The sequence below is a fragment of the Schizosaccharomyces pombe genome, assembly GCF_000002945.2.
Source record: "Schizosaccharomyces pombe strain 972h- genome assembly, chromosome: I".
Lineage (NCBI taxonomy): Eukaryota > Fungi > Ascomycota > Schizosaccharomycetes > Schizosaccharomycetales > Schizosaccharomycetaceae > Schizosaccharomyces > Schizosaccharomyces pombe.
Window position 1 is genome coordinate 1,104,400 of NC_003424.3, and position 14,500 is coordinate 1,118,899.

The 14,500-nt window shown below is 37.5% G+C and overlaps 6 protein-coding genes and 6 long non-coding RNA genes across 12 annotated transcripts, besides 1 other annotated feature; 5 read left to right on the forward strand and 7 right to left on the reverse strand.

The window, feature by feature from the left end:
• Positions 1 to 98: 98 nt before the first annotated feature.
• Positions 99 to 1,666, reverse strand: SPOM_SPNCRNA.2483. The gene has a single exon (NR_191851.1). It is a non-coding gene; the product is annotated as a non-coding RNA (long non-coding RNA).
• phf2 (Lsd1/2 complex PHD finger domain-containing protein Phf2) lies at positions 369 to 2,209 on the forward strand. The gene is made up of 2 exons (NM_001018605.3): positions 369 to 1,804; positions 1,854 to 2,209. The coding sequence occupies exons 1-2, from the start codon at positions 465 to 467 to the stop codon at positions 2,128 to 2,130; spliced, it is 1,617 nt and encodes a 538-aa protein (NP_593209.1). The 5' UTR covers positions 369 to 464; the 3' UTR covers positions 2,131 to 2,209.
• nth1 (DNA endonuclease III) lies at positions 2,031 to 3,477 on the reverse strand. Its single transcript, NM_001018606.3, has one exon. It carries the CDS (start codon positions 3,439 to 3,441, stop codon positions 2,374 to 2,376), a length of 1,068 nt encoding a protein of 355 aa, NP_593210.1. The 5' UTR covers positions 3,442 to 3,477; the 3' UTR covers positions 2,031 to 2,373.
• On the forward strand, positions 2,826 to 3,894 carry SPOM_SPNCRNA.2484. The gene has a single exon (NR_191852.1). It is a non-coding gene; the product is annotated as a non-coding RNA (long non-coding RNA).
• Positions 3,895 to 3,968: 74 nt separating this feature from the next.
• Positions 3,969 to 4,352, reverse strand: SPOM_SPNCRNA.2485. Its single transcript, NR_191853.1, has one exon. It is a non-coding gene; the product is annotated as a non-coding RNA (long non-coding RNA).
• hfl1 (transporter Hfl1) lies at positions 4,139 to 6,287 on the forward strand. The gene is made up of 3 exons (NM_001018607.3): positions 4,139 to 4,304; positions 4,360 to 4,447; positions 4,656 to 6,287. Exons 1-3 carry the CDS (start codon positions 4,168 to 4,170, stop codon positions 5,709 to 5,711), a joined length of 1,281 nt encoding a protein of 426 aa, NP_593211.1. The 5' UTR covers positions 4,139 to 4,167; the 3' UTR covers positions 5,712 to 6,287.
• aps3 (AP-3 adaptor complex subunit Aps3) lies at positions 4,950 to 6,774 on the reverse strand. The gene is made up of 3 exons (NM_001018608.3): positions 6,453 to 6,774; positions 6,357 to 6,410; positions 4,950 to 5,894 (listed from the first exon to the last, which is right to left on the reverse strand). The coding sequence occupies exons 1-3, from the start codon at positions 6,717 to 6,719 to the stop codon at positions 5,718 to 5,720; spliced, it is 498 nt and encodes a 165-aa protein (NP_593212.1). The 5' UTR covers positions 6,720 to 6,774; the 3' UTR covers positions 4,950 to 5,717.
• On the forward strand, positions 6,428 to 6,998 carry SPOM_SPNCRNA.2486. Its single transcript, NR_191854.1, has one exon. It is a non-coding gene; the product is annotated as a non-coding RNA (long non-coding RNA).
• Positions 6,927 to 7,173, reverse strand: SPOM_SPNCRNA.2487. Its single transcript, NR_191855.1, has one exon. It is a non-coding gene; the product is annotated as a non-coding RNA (long non-coding RNA).
• A 104-nt stretch (positions 7,174 to 7,277) lies between these two features.
• SPOM_SPNCRNA.2488 lies at positions 7,278 to 8,046 on the reverse strand. Its single transcript, NR_191856.1, has one exon. It is a non-coding gene; the product is annotated as a non-coding RNA (long non-coding RNA).
• nup124 (nucleoporin Nup124) lies at positions 7,776 to 11,469 on the forward strand. Its single transcript, NM_001018609.3, has 2 exons — positions 7,776 to 8,065; positions 8,109 to 11,469. The coding sequence occupies exons 1-2, from the start codon at positions 7,815 to 7,817 to the stop codon at positions 11,335 to 11,337; spliced, it is 3,480 nt and encodes a 1,159-aa protein (NP_593213.1). The 5' UTR covers positions 7,776 to 7,814; the 3' UTR covers positions 11,338 to 11,469.
• A 30-nt stretch (positions 11,470 to 11,499) lies between these two features.
• On the reverse strand, positions 11,500 to 13,948 carry ddx27 (putative ATP-dependent RNA helicase Ddx27/Drs1). Its single transcript, NM_001018610.3, has 3 exons — positions 12,016 to 13,948; positions 11,848 to 11,968; positions 11,500 to 11,803 (listed from the first exon to the last, which is right to left on the reverse strand). Exons 1-3 carry the CDS (start codon positions 13,891 to 13,893, stop codon positions 11,658 to 11,660), a joined length of 2,145 nt encoding a protein of 714 aa, NP_593214.2. The 5' UTR covers positions 13,894 to 13,948; the 3' UTR covers positions 11,500 to 11,657.
• Positions 13,949 to 14,034: 86 nt separating this feature from the next.
• Positions 14,035 to 14,391: an LONG TERMINAL REPEAT.
• Positions 14,392 to 14,500: the final 109 nt, after the last annotated feature.

The following is a 14,500-nucleotide window of genomic DNA, read 5'->3' on the forward strand; positions in this document are numbered from 1 at the left end:
TTAGCAAAGTACTAAAGAAGTCTGTTTATCGCCTTTAATAGCATACAAGTTCAATCAATTATAGCTGTTAGGCCATCTAGGAAATATAAACAAAGGAAAGACCAAATTTTCATTCATATTTATAGCTATGACTAGTTAATGCATGAATAATTAAATTTAACAAAATTAAAAATAAAAAAGCTCTAATAAATGTGAGATTTCAGCTCTTCATGGATACGTGCAGTATTTATATATGACTAGACAGTGAGTTGTAGTGAGAAGTGAATAAGCGAGATATAGTGATGATCAATCTCATTTCGCTAGCAAAACATAATTGGAGTAACAGCAGCAAACGATTTATAAGTTGCGTTAAATCTCACCTAAATTCCAAACACGCGTGTTGAACTTACACATTCGCATTTTTTGCCATTTGCTTCATTTTTTCATTTGTTTTTTACATGAGCATATGAATGATTTAAAACCTAATGCCGAATTCATCGTACTATGACGACGATGGCGGTTCTTTTGAAGCGGCATCATATCCTTTTCAATTCGACGGTAGTCGTCGATTTCCCAATGATTTGCATCCAACGATGTTTGAGGGGGAGGAATCTAATCAAAATGGAGGCTCTGTGCTAATAGATCAAGCCTTTCAGGATATACAAAATCCTAACGTGAATTCAAACATGCATTTGGAAAATCAGTTCCAACACTTTCACGAGCCAAACAAGGAGTCAGGTGCTTTCGGTTCGTACAAAAATGATGATGTTGCTAAAGAAATAGAATCTAGTAAAAATCAGGAAACCGATGCAAAAAGCGAACAGGCACCTTTCACTGAAGACGCATCTTCATCTAATTATGCGCATCATAGAAGTGCTGATTCCCAAACAAAATCTGCGTTACCCCCAAATGTTCCTGCAAGTTCATCGCCATTACCTCCTATGTCAATTGCTATGAACATTGCTCGGAAAAGATCATGGCCTGCCAGTTTGGCTATTGAACGTGACAACACCGCTGACGCCCTCTTTTCTACTGAAGATGGTAGGGAAGAGCAATTTAATTTGGAAGGTGTCAAAACAAAATCAGGAAGAAAAGTGCATCGCCCTAATCATTTCGATCCCCTTGTAAAATTACCTACTAGACGACGTGGCCCAGGTCGTCGACCTGTGGTCGCATTAGCTATGAAATGTTCGGTTTGTCAACGACTTCAATCTCCACCAAAAAATCGCATCGTTTTCTGTGATGGTTGTAACACTCCATTCCATCAACTTTGTCATGAACCCTATATTTCTGATGAACTTTTAGATTCCCCCAATGGAGAATGGTTTTGTGATGATTGCATTAGGAGAAAAAAGCAAGCGCCTCTCGTAACTGGAACTACGGCACGAGAACTAAATCTGTCTTCGGAAGAGAAAAAGTCTTATCTTTTAAGTCTTCCGATCTCCCAACTGGTTGACATCCTATTATTCTGTGAGCAATTACATCCCGACATCCCGTTCTATAGTCCTAAAACTTCCACTATTGTCCAAGAGCTCCAAAGCAAAAGGTCTGCCTTTACAGCTACTATGAATGAACCTGTAACGGGAGATCAGTATCTAAGTCTAAATAATGGAACAGAATCACAATCGAAAACAACCAAGCATTCGACGTCCTTACCTTCGACCGAACCAGTTGAAGTGGATAAGCAATACATGGAGAGTGAAAAAATTCCTACCATAGATGAATACTTACAAGAATATAGCAATGAAGATGAAATAGTTTTACAAGTTTTAGAATCTTTCCCTGCTGCTGTTTCTTTTTCTACTATCACTAACACTATTCAAGCGTAAGTTTTCTATATATTTTCCTGACATCGTCAATTACTAATATTCTAGTAAATACTCGAATAGAAAAATTAAAAATTCGAACATAACTCGAAGCTTAAACAGACTGGTCCGTAAAAACCGTGTTTTACGTGATGCGAGGGGTAGCAGCTATGAACTGAACAGAACGTTTGATGCCGATCGACCATCAGTGCGCCCTGACATATCTATAACCGGCCCCATTCCTATCGATTGGATGCTGTATACGCCTCACACAGAGGATTTAACCGAAAACTTTTGTACTTATTATATGTTCGACGAAACTCCAATTGTTCTTAGTAGTATTTAACGAGTATCTTACATTCTGCATTGTTTGTTGAAGGGTATAACAACATTAATGATTTCAATTTATTCCAAGATTTAAAAAAATTATTAAAAAGTAAAGGTAGAGGATATTATAACTATACAGTCAGTAGCAAAAGGTTCTTGAATATGTTTAAAGACGGAGTTGTAAAGAATAAATAATTTTGAGTAATTCATGTAAATAAATAACAGATTTATGTTGTCCAAAATTTACGGTCCTAAAAATAAATTAAACCAGATCTTCAATATCTTGTAAACTTTGTTGGGAGAAATACTGGGATGATTTTTTTGCAACTCGCTTTGACCTGCGCAGTGACCTAGTTTCTTTTGTAGTTGAATGGAATGCGACAGGTGGCTTCTGATCTACATCAATATCAGCGGCTGGTTCTTTTTTCAAAGGTTCATTCATGTGTGATATACTATCAACAGGGTCCAAGTCCTCAAGTTTTATAAGTGATTTATCTTCGATGCTTTGGTAATACAAATCATCTGTAGGAAGGGAGAGTGGAGATAGAGGAGGTGACTCAGAAGCAGGTCTTTTTTTGACTCTTTTAATCGTTTTGACTTTTCTCTTAGTTATTGTGATGCCACTTTTTTCTTTAAAGGCGCTAGGACACAAGCCCTTAGAAGATAAAGTACACATATCACAGCGCCTTCCTCTTGGTAAACAGATTGTTTGCCCAAAACCGACAAGTGTATGGTTCAGCTCAAACCATAATTCCTTAGGCAGCCAGCTTTGCAAAGCAGCTCTAGTCTGTTCTTCAGTTTTCGTATTACACCAATGAAGAAGATTACATATACGATGTACGTGAACATCTACTCCAATTCCAACAGTTTTATTCCATGCAATACTCATACATAGATATCCCATTTTAGGCCCCACACCTGGGAGAGTCATTAGGTCTTCTACGGTGTCCGGAATATCTCCTTGGAACTTTTCTGATAAAATACGTGCCATTTGTTTCAAATAAATGGTTTTTCGGTTATGAAAACCAACTTTCTCGATTAGTTTATTTAGAGAAACTTCATCAATATTTTGGATATCTTCTAAACAAAGTCCTCCAGCTAATTTTTCTTTTAAGTTTCGCATGGTAGGACCCAGTACTATATCTTTTGTTTGGCTAGAAAGCATCAATGCCACCAGTGTTTGAAATCGAAATTTTTTTGGATCATTACGTTCTCCTAATGTATGACAACCCTGAACGTCTACAGGCGCTACGACCTTGGCTTTCATTTTACAAATTTCATCGTAAACCTCCCTCCAGTTCTCAGGAGGAGTTCCGTAGTCTTTACTCATTGCTTAACAAATACAAATTTGTCTGCAGTCTTGGCTAAAGATTTTATTTTCTTCAACAACTCATTTACTGAACTTTAGCGATATTACATCCAAGAAACAACGCAGGTGAGCGCAAAAATATTAAAATTTATAAGTGATTTGTTTTGAATACAATGCGGTAATAGTCTGACTTGGAGTTTCTCAATTTTATAAAAGAAATAATTTTTTAACTAAGCCATATATATGCCAAGGCGAAATTCTCCTACGCATTAAGAAACAAACACTCATTATATTTTACTGCTTCTTTTTCAAAAAGTCAGCTTAAGAATCATCAGAATGCTATGGGAGACATTACTTTAGGTCCTCCATCATACAGAAGGGAGGAAAGTAGAGTTTAAAAAAAAAACAAAAATTAGATTAATTAAAGATCACGAATTGCTAGTATTATGGAAACAAATGATTTTTACAGCAGTACTACAGCTATAGGGCAAATTATCCTGTAAGACAGTATTATTAATTTACTTTTGCTATAAAACAATATCCATACTAAAGAGGTAAATCAATATTAGCTTCGATGAACTCTTCCACATCACAAAGTTTCGGTACTTTATCTATAGCTTATGCGTACAAACACCGTAAAGCCCGTAGTAGGTAGTATCTGTTTGGAATTGGAGAAGGCCCCCTTATAGCTTGTGGTAGCCACCTTGCCTGCATTTTTGTCCCTTCATCACGATCAGCTCTAATTTCATGGACAACGAAATAGTCGCATTATGCGGCTTCTTCGTAGCCATTGCTTTAGTGCTATCATGTATTTCTATCATTACTCATTTGAAAAATTACAAAAAACCAGTCTTACAGCGTTCTGTGGTGCGAATTTTGATGATGTTCGTAAAATTGAAATTCTTTGACTGATATAGAAATGTACTAATGCTTTGCTAGGATTGTAATTTACTCTTCTGTATCGTTTTTATCGGTATACAATGAAAAAATTGGAAGTATTTTCGAACCGTTTCGTGAAATTTACGAGGTAGGTTTTTCTCATTTAGCCGTTGCCATTGAATGAAGTACCTTCCTTGGCAATCAATATATTGCAGATTTGTTTTAAAATGCTTGAAAAGGGGTTGACTGAAAGAGTGGTTTGGCTGTTATGAGTTGTACTATGTTGGTTTACTAGTTTAGTTAGTTAATGAGGCGTAATTGAGGTTTTAATGGAATAATTTCTAACAATAAATTAGGCATTCGCTTTGTATTGCTTTTTCTGTTTATTAATTGATTATCTTGGCGGAGAACGGGCTGCAGTTATTAGTTTGCATGGACATCTGCCTCGTCCTAGGTTATGGCCCTTGAATTATTTGCAAGATGATATTGACCTAAGTGATCCTTACACCTTCCTTTCTATAAAACGTGGGATTTTACAATACACTTGGCTTAAACCATTTCTGGTGATTGCCGTGCTGTTAACAAAAGTCACCGGAGTCTACGACAGAGAAGATCAACCTGTTTATGCTTCTGCAGACCTTTGGATAGGTCTTGTTTATAACATTTCAATTACGCTTTCTTTATATTCACTAACAACTTTTTGGGTTTGCTTGCATGAAGAGCTCGCTCCTTTTCGCCCTTTCCCAAAATTCCTTTCCGTTAAAGCTATTATATTTGCCTCTTACTGGCAGCAAACCGTTCTTTCCATTACAAACTGGCTGGGACTTTTAAATGGAACAGGCTGGATTTACTCCTTACTAAATCAGAACGTTCTCATGTGTTTAGAAATGCCCTTTTTTGCCCTCTCACATTGGTACGCTTTTCGAATCGAGGATTACGATACACCCACATGGCTGTCTTGTGCAAGACTACCGCTCCTTAAAGCCTTTAAAGACGTAATCGGGTTGAAAGACGTCTGGTGCGATAGTTTGCAAACTCTACATGGAGATCGTTATGTATATCAAAATTTTGAGCCTGGGGAGAACTTAATACCTTCAAGAAACGATGGAAGGATTAATAGAACAAGTCATGGTCTTCGGTACAGTCAGGGAGGTCAATCGAAATACTGGATTTCTCGATATGATCAATCTCGAGTGCGTCTCATTAACAATAGTCAAAACTCTCCACAATCAAATAAGTCCTACTTTTCTATCCCAGGGATGTCAACTTCACATTTCGAAAATGGGCTCCAATTTGAAATAGACGATGAAATGGAACCATTATACAATCAAGCGAAACAGATGCGTTATGGTGATTATAATTATCCAGTTCTTCTAGTGAACAATACTCATGCATCTTCTTCATATACATAAAAGTCACTAGAACCTAGTAGCAAAAGAACTTAATGTATTGCTGAATGGCATTGCATTGGACCGTTTGGTTTTTGGCATTTGATTCTGAGCTGCCAAAACAATTTCATTCAGATTTGTCTCTAAGACAAGACCACCAGATACTACCTCAGCAAGAATAGCATGTATTTCTTGGAATTTAAAAACCTATATTGTGTTAGATCTTTCTAATTCGCTTTCAAACAGATGGCTTTCAACTCTTCTAATTATTTCTTCCTTCAATATCCTTTTTTTTTGGCGTATACACTTGTATTTGGATAATTATTACTAACACCTCCTCTTTTTTTTCATTGGAGATTGCGAATCATCGACAATGAGACTCTACTTCCAGTTCTATGCATAATTTCTTTCTTGAAGGCGATGAGAAGTAAAGGAATTAGGAATTAAACTCTTGTAGTTCCTAAGTTCAATAAATGATAAAAATAAATGTTATGCTCTTTTGATAATCGAATATTGGACAAACATTAATGTTTCTTGTAAGGCCAAATTTCCAAACATTCGAAACCAAATAAGAAAAAAACAAATTAAATAAAAAAAAACGGAATCAATGGTTTCAAACATATAGCAGTAGGATAATGGGAAGATAAACGAGTAGTGAAATGTACTTACCAAATCAAGCTCGCAAACATTATTAAAGCATCGATCTAATGCTTCAACAAATACCTTTAATAGTTAGAAATTGGAAAGTAACTAATTTCAACTTACTTGAATGAGATCGAGAATTCCTAGTTCACTTTCACCTTCATCTACTACAAAAACGAAGTAGAGAGTAGCGTACTGGCGATAAATTATTCTATTTTTACCTGCAATTAAATTACTTTCCAAAAAATTACAAGCGGTTGGGGGCCTAGTGGATACAGCTGCATATATATCTCCTATTAACTTTTGTTGAATGGATTCATCAATTGGAGTGTAAAACTTTGTGAGACGAGGTTTCCCTTTATTGTTAAATATAAAAACAGCGTAAATCATGACAATAGAAAGGGAAAGCTGGCAGAACCCAAATATGCAGTGCTTGGTAAACGGCAAGCTGAAGTTTAAGTTGAATATACGTTAATAGTAGTTTGGAAGAACCAGGATCGACAAATTTCTTTCAATGCCTTAGTTAATTTGCTATATTTAAGATTTTCATGGTTTTATATTTATTGAGTATATTATTTATCCACTATTGAACCAAAGATCTGTTACTGAAATTCATAATGTCTAGTAAACAATTTTTGCCATGCCTTCAATGATCTCTATAACGAACTACTTTGTATACAATTTAGGAATAGAAAAATAGGAAAAAACATTTGTCTTCCACCAATTTTTGAATTGATGGTTATGAAATATTCAAATAGCTACATAGTATGTGACATCTCAGTAATAAGTAGACACATACTAATAGTTATATGAGGTGATCCCACTATTCAGTTACTATAGGTATATATTGGTAGCTTTTTTTTGATTAATATACTAATTAAGTGAATATTTGCATAATATGATTAGCAATGAACGCTGCCTTGCTATATGGGAGGCACTTGTTTTAATCAACACTACTATAGATGATAGTAAAGCGAAATTCCAATTACGTACGATTAGACAGTACGTGCCTAAGTGTTTTTCTATGAAAATAGAACTAATCATTTCTTCATACAATGTAAGCTGATTTAAACGGAAGAATTTAAGTATTGCAAGTAAGTTGCTAGAATATTAGACAGCCTAAAACTTGATAAAGCGAATATTGACGAAGCTAAGGCTCGTGGACTACTGTTGCAATCACCACTTTACTGGTAACGAGATTAAATAGAATTTGATATCCCATTTTTTTAAACCGAAAACAAATTGTATTAACATATTCCATCTTGCTTAACACCTTCAAATAACTCCCTTTCTTCTCGTATTAAACATTTTTACGAAACGTGTTACAATAGTCGTACAGTTCCTACGACTACGATATTGGCATATAACAAATAGCGCTACCAGACAATCAATAAGTCATTAGCATGAAAAATAATTGCCACGTAACTAAACTCGCTACTTCTCATTAACCAACGTCTTCTAGTAGTTGTCGATGAGTTTGTATTGATGCCTCCTGTTTCAAAAAATACTCGCACTTCATCAAAGACTGTTAAGAAACCCTATGACCCACCTCAGGGGAGCTCAAGGCCCTTTTTTACGGTCTTGAAACGGGCATTTTCATCTGTTTTGCACCCATTCACCAGTGGTCTAGACGAGAAAGCTTCAGGAACGGCTAGCAAGGATAGAAAGAGTGGAAGAGCAGGTACAAAAAGCCTGCTTACTCCAGAGTTAACACCTCATTATTTAGGAAAATCTCCGTAAGTTGACATTTTTGTCGTGAAACATATTAACATTAAATAGAAGAATTATTCGCGTTAGTAATCGGAGCCATGTTAGAACAATTGATGGAATAGAGGAAAAAGTTCATACGAATACATTTGAACCTAGGAAGCCAAAGCAAAAGCAAGATTATACTAATTCCCCAACGCTTTTTAAACGCCATGACGAGTTGTCGTTAAAATCACTTAATTCGCTTCATCCTTCTTCTGCTTTATCCAAAAAGTTGGGCAGCACTTCTCAACATCAAATTGCAACTCCCAAATCCTCTGCTTCATTGCTCAATATCCTTCGGTCACTTCACGATGAGCAGAAAAATACCTTAAATATATCAAGTGTAAAACAAGATCGTATTACCGAAGCTAATCCTACTTGTGAGAAGCGCAAGCCTTCTAGAAGTCCCAGTCCTATGCTTTCCAAAAAGAAATCTGTTGCTCGTGCCTCTGAAAACGAGCCCTCAGCTAAGCAGAACAAAAGCTTTTCTGGAAATGATTCCCATAAGAGTCTTACCGACATTAGAGATAAGGAGAATGGCGAAACAGAGGTCTCAGCAAAAAATCACGTTCCTCACCGCTCCTCTCGGCGACGTCGTAGACACCAGCGGCTTATCCCTATCATTTATGAAACTCTTGAACAGATGGATTTAAGGAAGCCTGTATTAGTCAATGCAGAAGTTCAGACAGATTCCAACCCCGGTAATACAATGTTTATTGATAAGCAAGATATTTATCACCGGTTAAGTACACCCACTTCGCGTAAGCGTCAGACTCTCGAGAAAGGTCATATTAAGGCTTTTTCTGCAGTTGATGAGGATTTGGATGAAATCTTTGCTTGCGAAGATGACGTTCATTACACCGCATTACCCAAACAAAATCCAAAATCTGAGCGTATATTAGAACCTATAATAGCATCTCCCAAGGATAATACAAGTGACAAGGGTTTATTGACGAAGTCCGCCCCTACCTTTGAAGAGCTTCAAGCCTCTATTACCCCTAAGCCTGTAAAGACTTCTCCGAATGATACGGCACTTACTCTCGCGAACGCTGAGGATAATAAAACCTTTGAACATCAGCCATTGTCAAAGGATACAGAAGCGCCCAAAAGCCAATTTTCCTCATCGCCGACAAAAGAATCTACAACTAGAAAGTCCGAAGTTGAACCGCCATCACCTTCTAAGGAAATCAAATCTTCTCACTTTTCAGTACCCGAATTTAAGTTTGAACCGAAGACTGAAGCTACCACGGACAAAAAATTAAATGTACCCAAATTTGAGTTTAAGCCAACTGCTACTGCTGATGTGCAAACTAATCGTTTGAAGGAGAATGAGCCCAAGCCAACGTTCTTTGCACAATTACCGTCAAAGACTCAAGAGACGCCAAGTATAACTGAGAACAAGCCTTCATTTTTTTCTCAATTAAGTCCAAAACGAGAAGAAACAGAAAAGAAGGACAACGCTCCGTCTGCTCCTGCTTCAACTTCTGGTTTCAGCTTTGGAGGATTCGCACCTAAAACCCTTGAAGAGAAGGAAGAAACGAAAGCTCCTACGTTCAATTTCTCTTTAAACAATGCTTCTAGTACACAAGACACAACAAAACCTACGCTACAATTTAATTTTGGAAGTAGTTTTGGAAAGCCAACAAGCAATATTTTCAATGACAAAAAAACTTCTGAAAATGGTCTAGCTAGTTCTACTGTTGCTTCTGAGTCAAAACCGTCAGCTCCCGAATCAAAACCGTCCTCGGGTTTTGGAAATACCGCAGGCTCATCACCCTTTTCATTCAATTTGACCAAGGAGTCCAAAGAAGTCCCACCTACAAATTCCTTTTCTTTTGCTAAAAAAGGGAAAGATGAAGCGAATGACAGTTTGTCAGCTAAAGCTTCTACTCCATTTTCGTTTGCAAAACCTAATACTGAAAATGTAACAACAACTGCTCCTCAGTTTTCATTTAATTTTACCAAGCCAAATACGGATGCCAAAACCAATTTGCTACCTGAAAAAACTTTTAATGAAGAAGCCGTAAAGCAAAAGGAAACTGAAAAAGAGGTCCCTCCAACAGGTCCAAAAGCTTCTGAAATAAAGGATTCAGTATCTTCTAATAACGCTGTGCCCTCTTCAACCTTTAATTTTGTATCTCCCTTTGCTGCTGTATCTGAAAAAACAAATGAGAATAACATTCCTAACGATACAACGAAGACGAATGGCAATGCTACTAAGAGAACTTTGGAACAAACGGAGGATGCAAAGCCTTTTGCTTTCTCCTTCGGTTCCACTACAGAACAGGCAAACAAAAAAGCCTCAACGTCAAATGAAACTACGAAGCCTCAATTGGATACATCTTCTAAAACTGATGGAGTAACTGCTAATGCGCCGTTTAGTTTTGCATCAGCTTTTAATGCACCTAAACCCTCGACTAATACTGCTGATGGCAAAGATTCTGCTTCGAATCTTACCACTCCTTCACCTGCTTTTTCATTTGGAAACAATAGTGGTGTTAAAGCATCCAGTAACAACAATCCCTCTACAAATTCGTCTACGGCACCGTTTTCTTTTGGTACATCAAATAAACCGGCATTTAGCTTTGGGTCTGCAACTTCAAAGACTACCTCTGAAGGAACCGCTCCAGCTGCTTCTGCTTCTGCTCCTGCTCCCACTACGTCTGCATTTTCTTTTGGAGCATCAAATTCTAGTATGAATAAGGAAGAGAACACTCCCATGGCTAAGGATGCTGGAGATACGGCACCTGCGTCTGGCTTTAAGTCTGGGTTTTCGTTCGGTGCTAACAATTCGCCTCAGCCTGCTTCTATGTTTGGTACATCGACGCCGGCCCCGTCTTCCGCGTTTGCGTTTGGCAACCAGTCAGGCACGAACCCAGCAGCTCCTGCAGGGTTTGGAGGGATTACTAATACTGCCACTAATAACCCTCCTAGTACAGGTTTTACATTCACTCCATCAAATGCTGGATCAACTGCGGCTCCTATGTTTGGCGCTGGAAACACTCCCAACCCATCCGGGTCCATCAATAATGCATCACAAGCATTCGCCTTCGGGTCAGGAGAACCTAGTAATCCAGCTAGTAATCCACCTAGTACCGGATTTTCGTTCGGTGCGGCTACTCCGTCTGCCTTTAATGCAAGTGCCTCACAATCACCAGCGCCCAATGGTATTCAATTCAATTTGGGCTCTTCTAACTCACAAACAAATGCGCCCCCGGGCCGTAAAATTGCTGTGCCCCGAAGTCGAAGAAAACGTTAAATTAATATTATGACATGTTGACAAGACAATATGACAAAACATTGCGGTTGGGTATATGATAGTTTAGATAGACTTTGTCCTTTAAATTAATTGCTAAGGAATAATTATTACATTTTTGTTTACACATACGGACGCTTTTATTCTTATTATATAAATTAAAGTACGAGCTTTTTGTAAAGGAGGTCTAACCAAGTTACCCATGAGACACAAAACCCAATTTCCATTATACATATGAAACCCTAATATAATCTAGTATCTAAAAAATTCAAAACCTAACCAAACACTTATCATTTGAAAATTTCTCCCTTTCACGTATTCACCTATTTGCGCTTAGATTTCGATTTTTTTGTAGACTTTTTGTTGCTAAGTCTATCATTCTTTGTCTTCTTGTATGCTCGGGGCACCTCTTCCTTTTCCATTTGCTTTTTTCTTTTAGCTAAAGACTTTTTATCTTTCGCTTCGGAGGCTATAATGTTAGCAAACATATTTTTTTATTTCAATGTCACATACCTTTAGAAGCTTGTTTATCTTTTTCGGATTGAAACCAGGTACGTGCTGGACGAGAACGAATTTCATCACCATATTTCATAATGTTTTCGCCTTTCTTTAAATCGCGTTCGGCAATTTTTAGCTACATTTGTTAGAAAAAAAATTTATATACTTATAAAAACAACATACTTCTCGTTCTTGTTTTTCTTCATCTAGCACTTTCTGAACAACAGGTTCCAATTCCTCAATTTCTTTACCAAACTTTTCAACTTTGTTAAAATCCAGATTACGGTTGACCAATTTTGTGTTTTGCGCTGAAGAATTTTTGAATACACCTTTAAGAACTTTGCGATCGCCCTCACCGGCTAATGTAATAGCTCTACCACTCCTGCCAGCACGAGCAGTACGACCAACACGATGAAGATAAACTTCGTGAGTAGCTGGAGCTTCGTAATTTATTACGACCTCAATGCCTTTGATATCAATACCACGAGATGCAACATCTGTAGCCAACAAATAGTTACATTTTCCATCACGAAAGTCTTCCAAAGCACGGACACGCTGTTCTTGCGACAATGAACCGTGGATTTCGGTAGCGTTTAAGGATAAAAGGCCAAATATGACTCGCATCTTGTGAGCAAAAGCTTTGCTCCTGAAGAAGATAATAGTTCTTCTATGAAATAATTCCTTGCAGAGATAGATAAGCATAGCTGGGCGAAGTAACTCACGTTGTGGTCGAACACGGACAAATTCCTGAGTTAAAAGTTTGGCGGTAGTTTTCTTATTATCGACAAAAACTCGTACTGGCCGATTTAAAGATAAACGAATTAAATCATCTACTTTATCAGTCATAGTGGCCGAAAAAAGCATCGTTTGTCTAGACTTTGGACAAGCTTGAATAATTTCATTCAGTTCATCAGCAAAACCATCTTCCAGCATACGATCGGCTTCATCCATTACCATAATCTCAATGTTTTCCACAGTGAATCCTTGTGAATTGCGCATATGATCAATAAAACGACCCGGGGTGGCGATGACAATGTCAGGACGTTTACGAAGTTCCTGCTCTTGTAACTTGAGGGACAAACCACCGATACACAGACAAACCATAATGTCAGTAAAAGAGGCAATTTTCGTAGCAACGCTATGACATTGCATAGCAAGCTCACGAGTAGGACAAAGGATCAATACTCTTGTAGTAGGGACCTTTTTGGGACGGTAGAGCAAACGCTCCAAAATAGGAACAATGAAAGCCGCTGTCTTACCACTACCAGTAACTGCAGCACCAACGATATCTTTACCTAAAAGTGCAAGTGGTATTGTCTTGTCTTGAATCTGAGTTGGCACTTCAAAACCAAGATTAGAAAGGCCCTTTAAGATAGGGCGTGACAAATTCATAGATTGGAAAGACGAATGTGTAGTGGTCATCATAGATTTTTCTTTATCACCTTCAGCAAAGAAAGCATTTTTCTTAGCAATTTCCTCTTCATCTTCTTCGCTGTCGGAGGAACCAGCAGCAGAATCGGAATTGAAATCCTGAGTAGAAATATTGGCAAAAGAAGGAACAGGCTCAGTAATATCATCTTCCTCTTCGCTTTCACTTTCATCTTGGGAAGACTCGTCTTCATTTTCAGCAATTGCGCCTGCACCGAATCCATCAATTGCTAAGTCTTCATCATCTGAATCGATATTTTCCTGCTCAGGCTCTTGAAGTTCCTCTTCAGAGGGAAAAGAAGAAGGGAATTCATCATCGTCTGGTTTACGGTTTCGAGATATAATGGCATCGAGATCCACTGTATTAGAAGCACGGTTTGATTCTGTTTTACTACCCATGTCAAAATCCCAATTCATATCAGTCGCTGAGGATAAATCTTTGTTGACATCAGCTTCGAATAGAAATTCTCCATTGAAATCGGAATCCTTTGCCGGGGTGGCCTTTTTCGATTTTTTTTTCAACTCCACATTGGAAGGCATTTCTTCATCTACGGCATCGGCATCGTAATCGTCGTAATGAATATCATCTTCAGAGTCATCAATAGTGAGGATGAAATCATCTTGGACTTTCATTTTCCTAATCCGGTGATTTTGTGCAATTGGCACAAATTTCAAAATTGATGTTTTCGCTAACCTTGGCCATCCCAAGGAAATCATCCCCTCAATTCGAAAGTACTGCGTATTCCAAAGCATTCCGTTAATCAAACATTAGCATGTTAGCAATACTACACTACGCTATAGTACATTACGTTGCATACCACTATATGTCATATGTTGGAATACTAGCTAAGATCTATTTATTGATCATCACGGGTAACTATCCGTTTATATGTATAAATAATCTTTGATAGCAACTAGTCGGAAATATTATGAATAGAGTTCCAACTGAACCTCGTTCCTCAGTTCAGTTATAAGCTATATTAGTGATAGGTAACATTATAATCTAGTTAATACAATACCTATGCTCAGTTGCTACTTATATTACCTGTTTGTTGCAATATAATAAGTCACAAGGAAAATCACCGCAGTTCTACGTATCCTTAAATCAGATAACAAAATGCGTAGCTTACACTAAATTCTACAACGTGTTATAACCCATTATACACTAAAATTTTTTAATAAAGCACTATGGAGATATGCGTTAAGTCGATCTTCTGATAAGCATCGTGGATCAATGAGC

What these genes read in the sequence shown, in the direction of transcription:
- phf2 (NM_001018605.3), top strand. Translation starts at nt 465, where the DNA reads ATGCCGAATTCATCGTACTATGACGACGATGGCGGTTCTTTTGAAGCG. An exon ending in ATCACTAACACTATTCAAGC is followed by an intron (nt 1,805 to 1,853) that starts GTAAGTTTTCTA and finishes CTAATATTCTAG; the next exon opens with TAAATACTCGAATAGAAAAA.
- nth1 (NM_001018606.3), bottom strand. Translation starts at nt 3,441, where the DNA reads ATGAGTAAAGACTACGGAACTCCTCCTGAGAACTGGAGGGAGGTTTAC.
- hfl1 (NM_001018607.3), top strand. Translation starts at nt 4,168, where the DNA reads ATGGACAACGAAATAGTCGCATTATGCGGCTTCTTCGTAGCCATTGCT. An exon ending in GTGGTGCGAATTTTGATGAT is followed by an intron (nt 4,305 to 4,359) that starts GTTCGTAAAATT and finishes ATGCTTTGCTAG; the next exon opens with GATTGTAATTTACTCTTCTG. An exon ending in CGTTTCGTGAAATTTACGAG is followed by an intron (nt 4,448 to 4,655) that starts GTAGGTTTTTCT and finishes ACAATAAATTAG; the next exon opens with GCATTCGCTTTGTATTGCTT.
- aps3 (NM_001018608.3), bottom strand. Translation starts at nt 6,719, where the DNA reads ATGATTTACGCTGTTTTTATATTTAACAATAAAGGGAAACCTCGTCTC. An exon ending in GAATTCTCGATCTCATTCAA is followed by an intron (nt 6,411 to 6,452) that starts GTAAGTTGAAAT and finishes TAACTATTAAAG; the next exon opens with GTATTTGTTGAAGCATTAGA. An exon ending in ATGTTTGCGAGCTTGATTTG is followed by an intron (nt 5,895 to 6,356) that starts GTAAGTACATTT and finishes AACACAATATAG; the next exon opens with GTTTTTAAATTCCAAGAAAT.
- nup124 (NM_001018609.3), top strand. Translation starts at nt 7,815, where the DNA reads ATGCCTCCTGTTTCAAAAAATACTCGCACTTCATCAAAGACTGTTAAG. An exon ending in CATTATTTAGGAAAATCTCC is followed by an intron (nt 8,066 to 8,108) that starts GTAAGTTGACAT and finishes AACATTAAATAG; the next exon opens with AAGAATTATTCGCGTTAGTA.
- ddx27 (NM_001018610.3), bottom strand. Translation starts at nt 13,893, where the DNA reads ATGAAAGTCCAAGATGATTTCATCCTCACTATTGATGACTCTGAAGAT. An exon ending in AAGAAAAACAAGAACGAGAA is followed by an intron (nt 11,969 to 12,015) that starts GTATGTTGTTTT and finishes TAACAAATGTAG; the next exon opens with CTAAAAATTGCCGAACGCGA. An exon ending in AGATAAACAAGCTTCTAAAG is followed by an intron (nt 11,804 to 11,847) that starts GTATGTGACATT and finishes CTAACATTATAG; the next exon opens with CCTCCGAAGCGAAAGATAAA.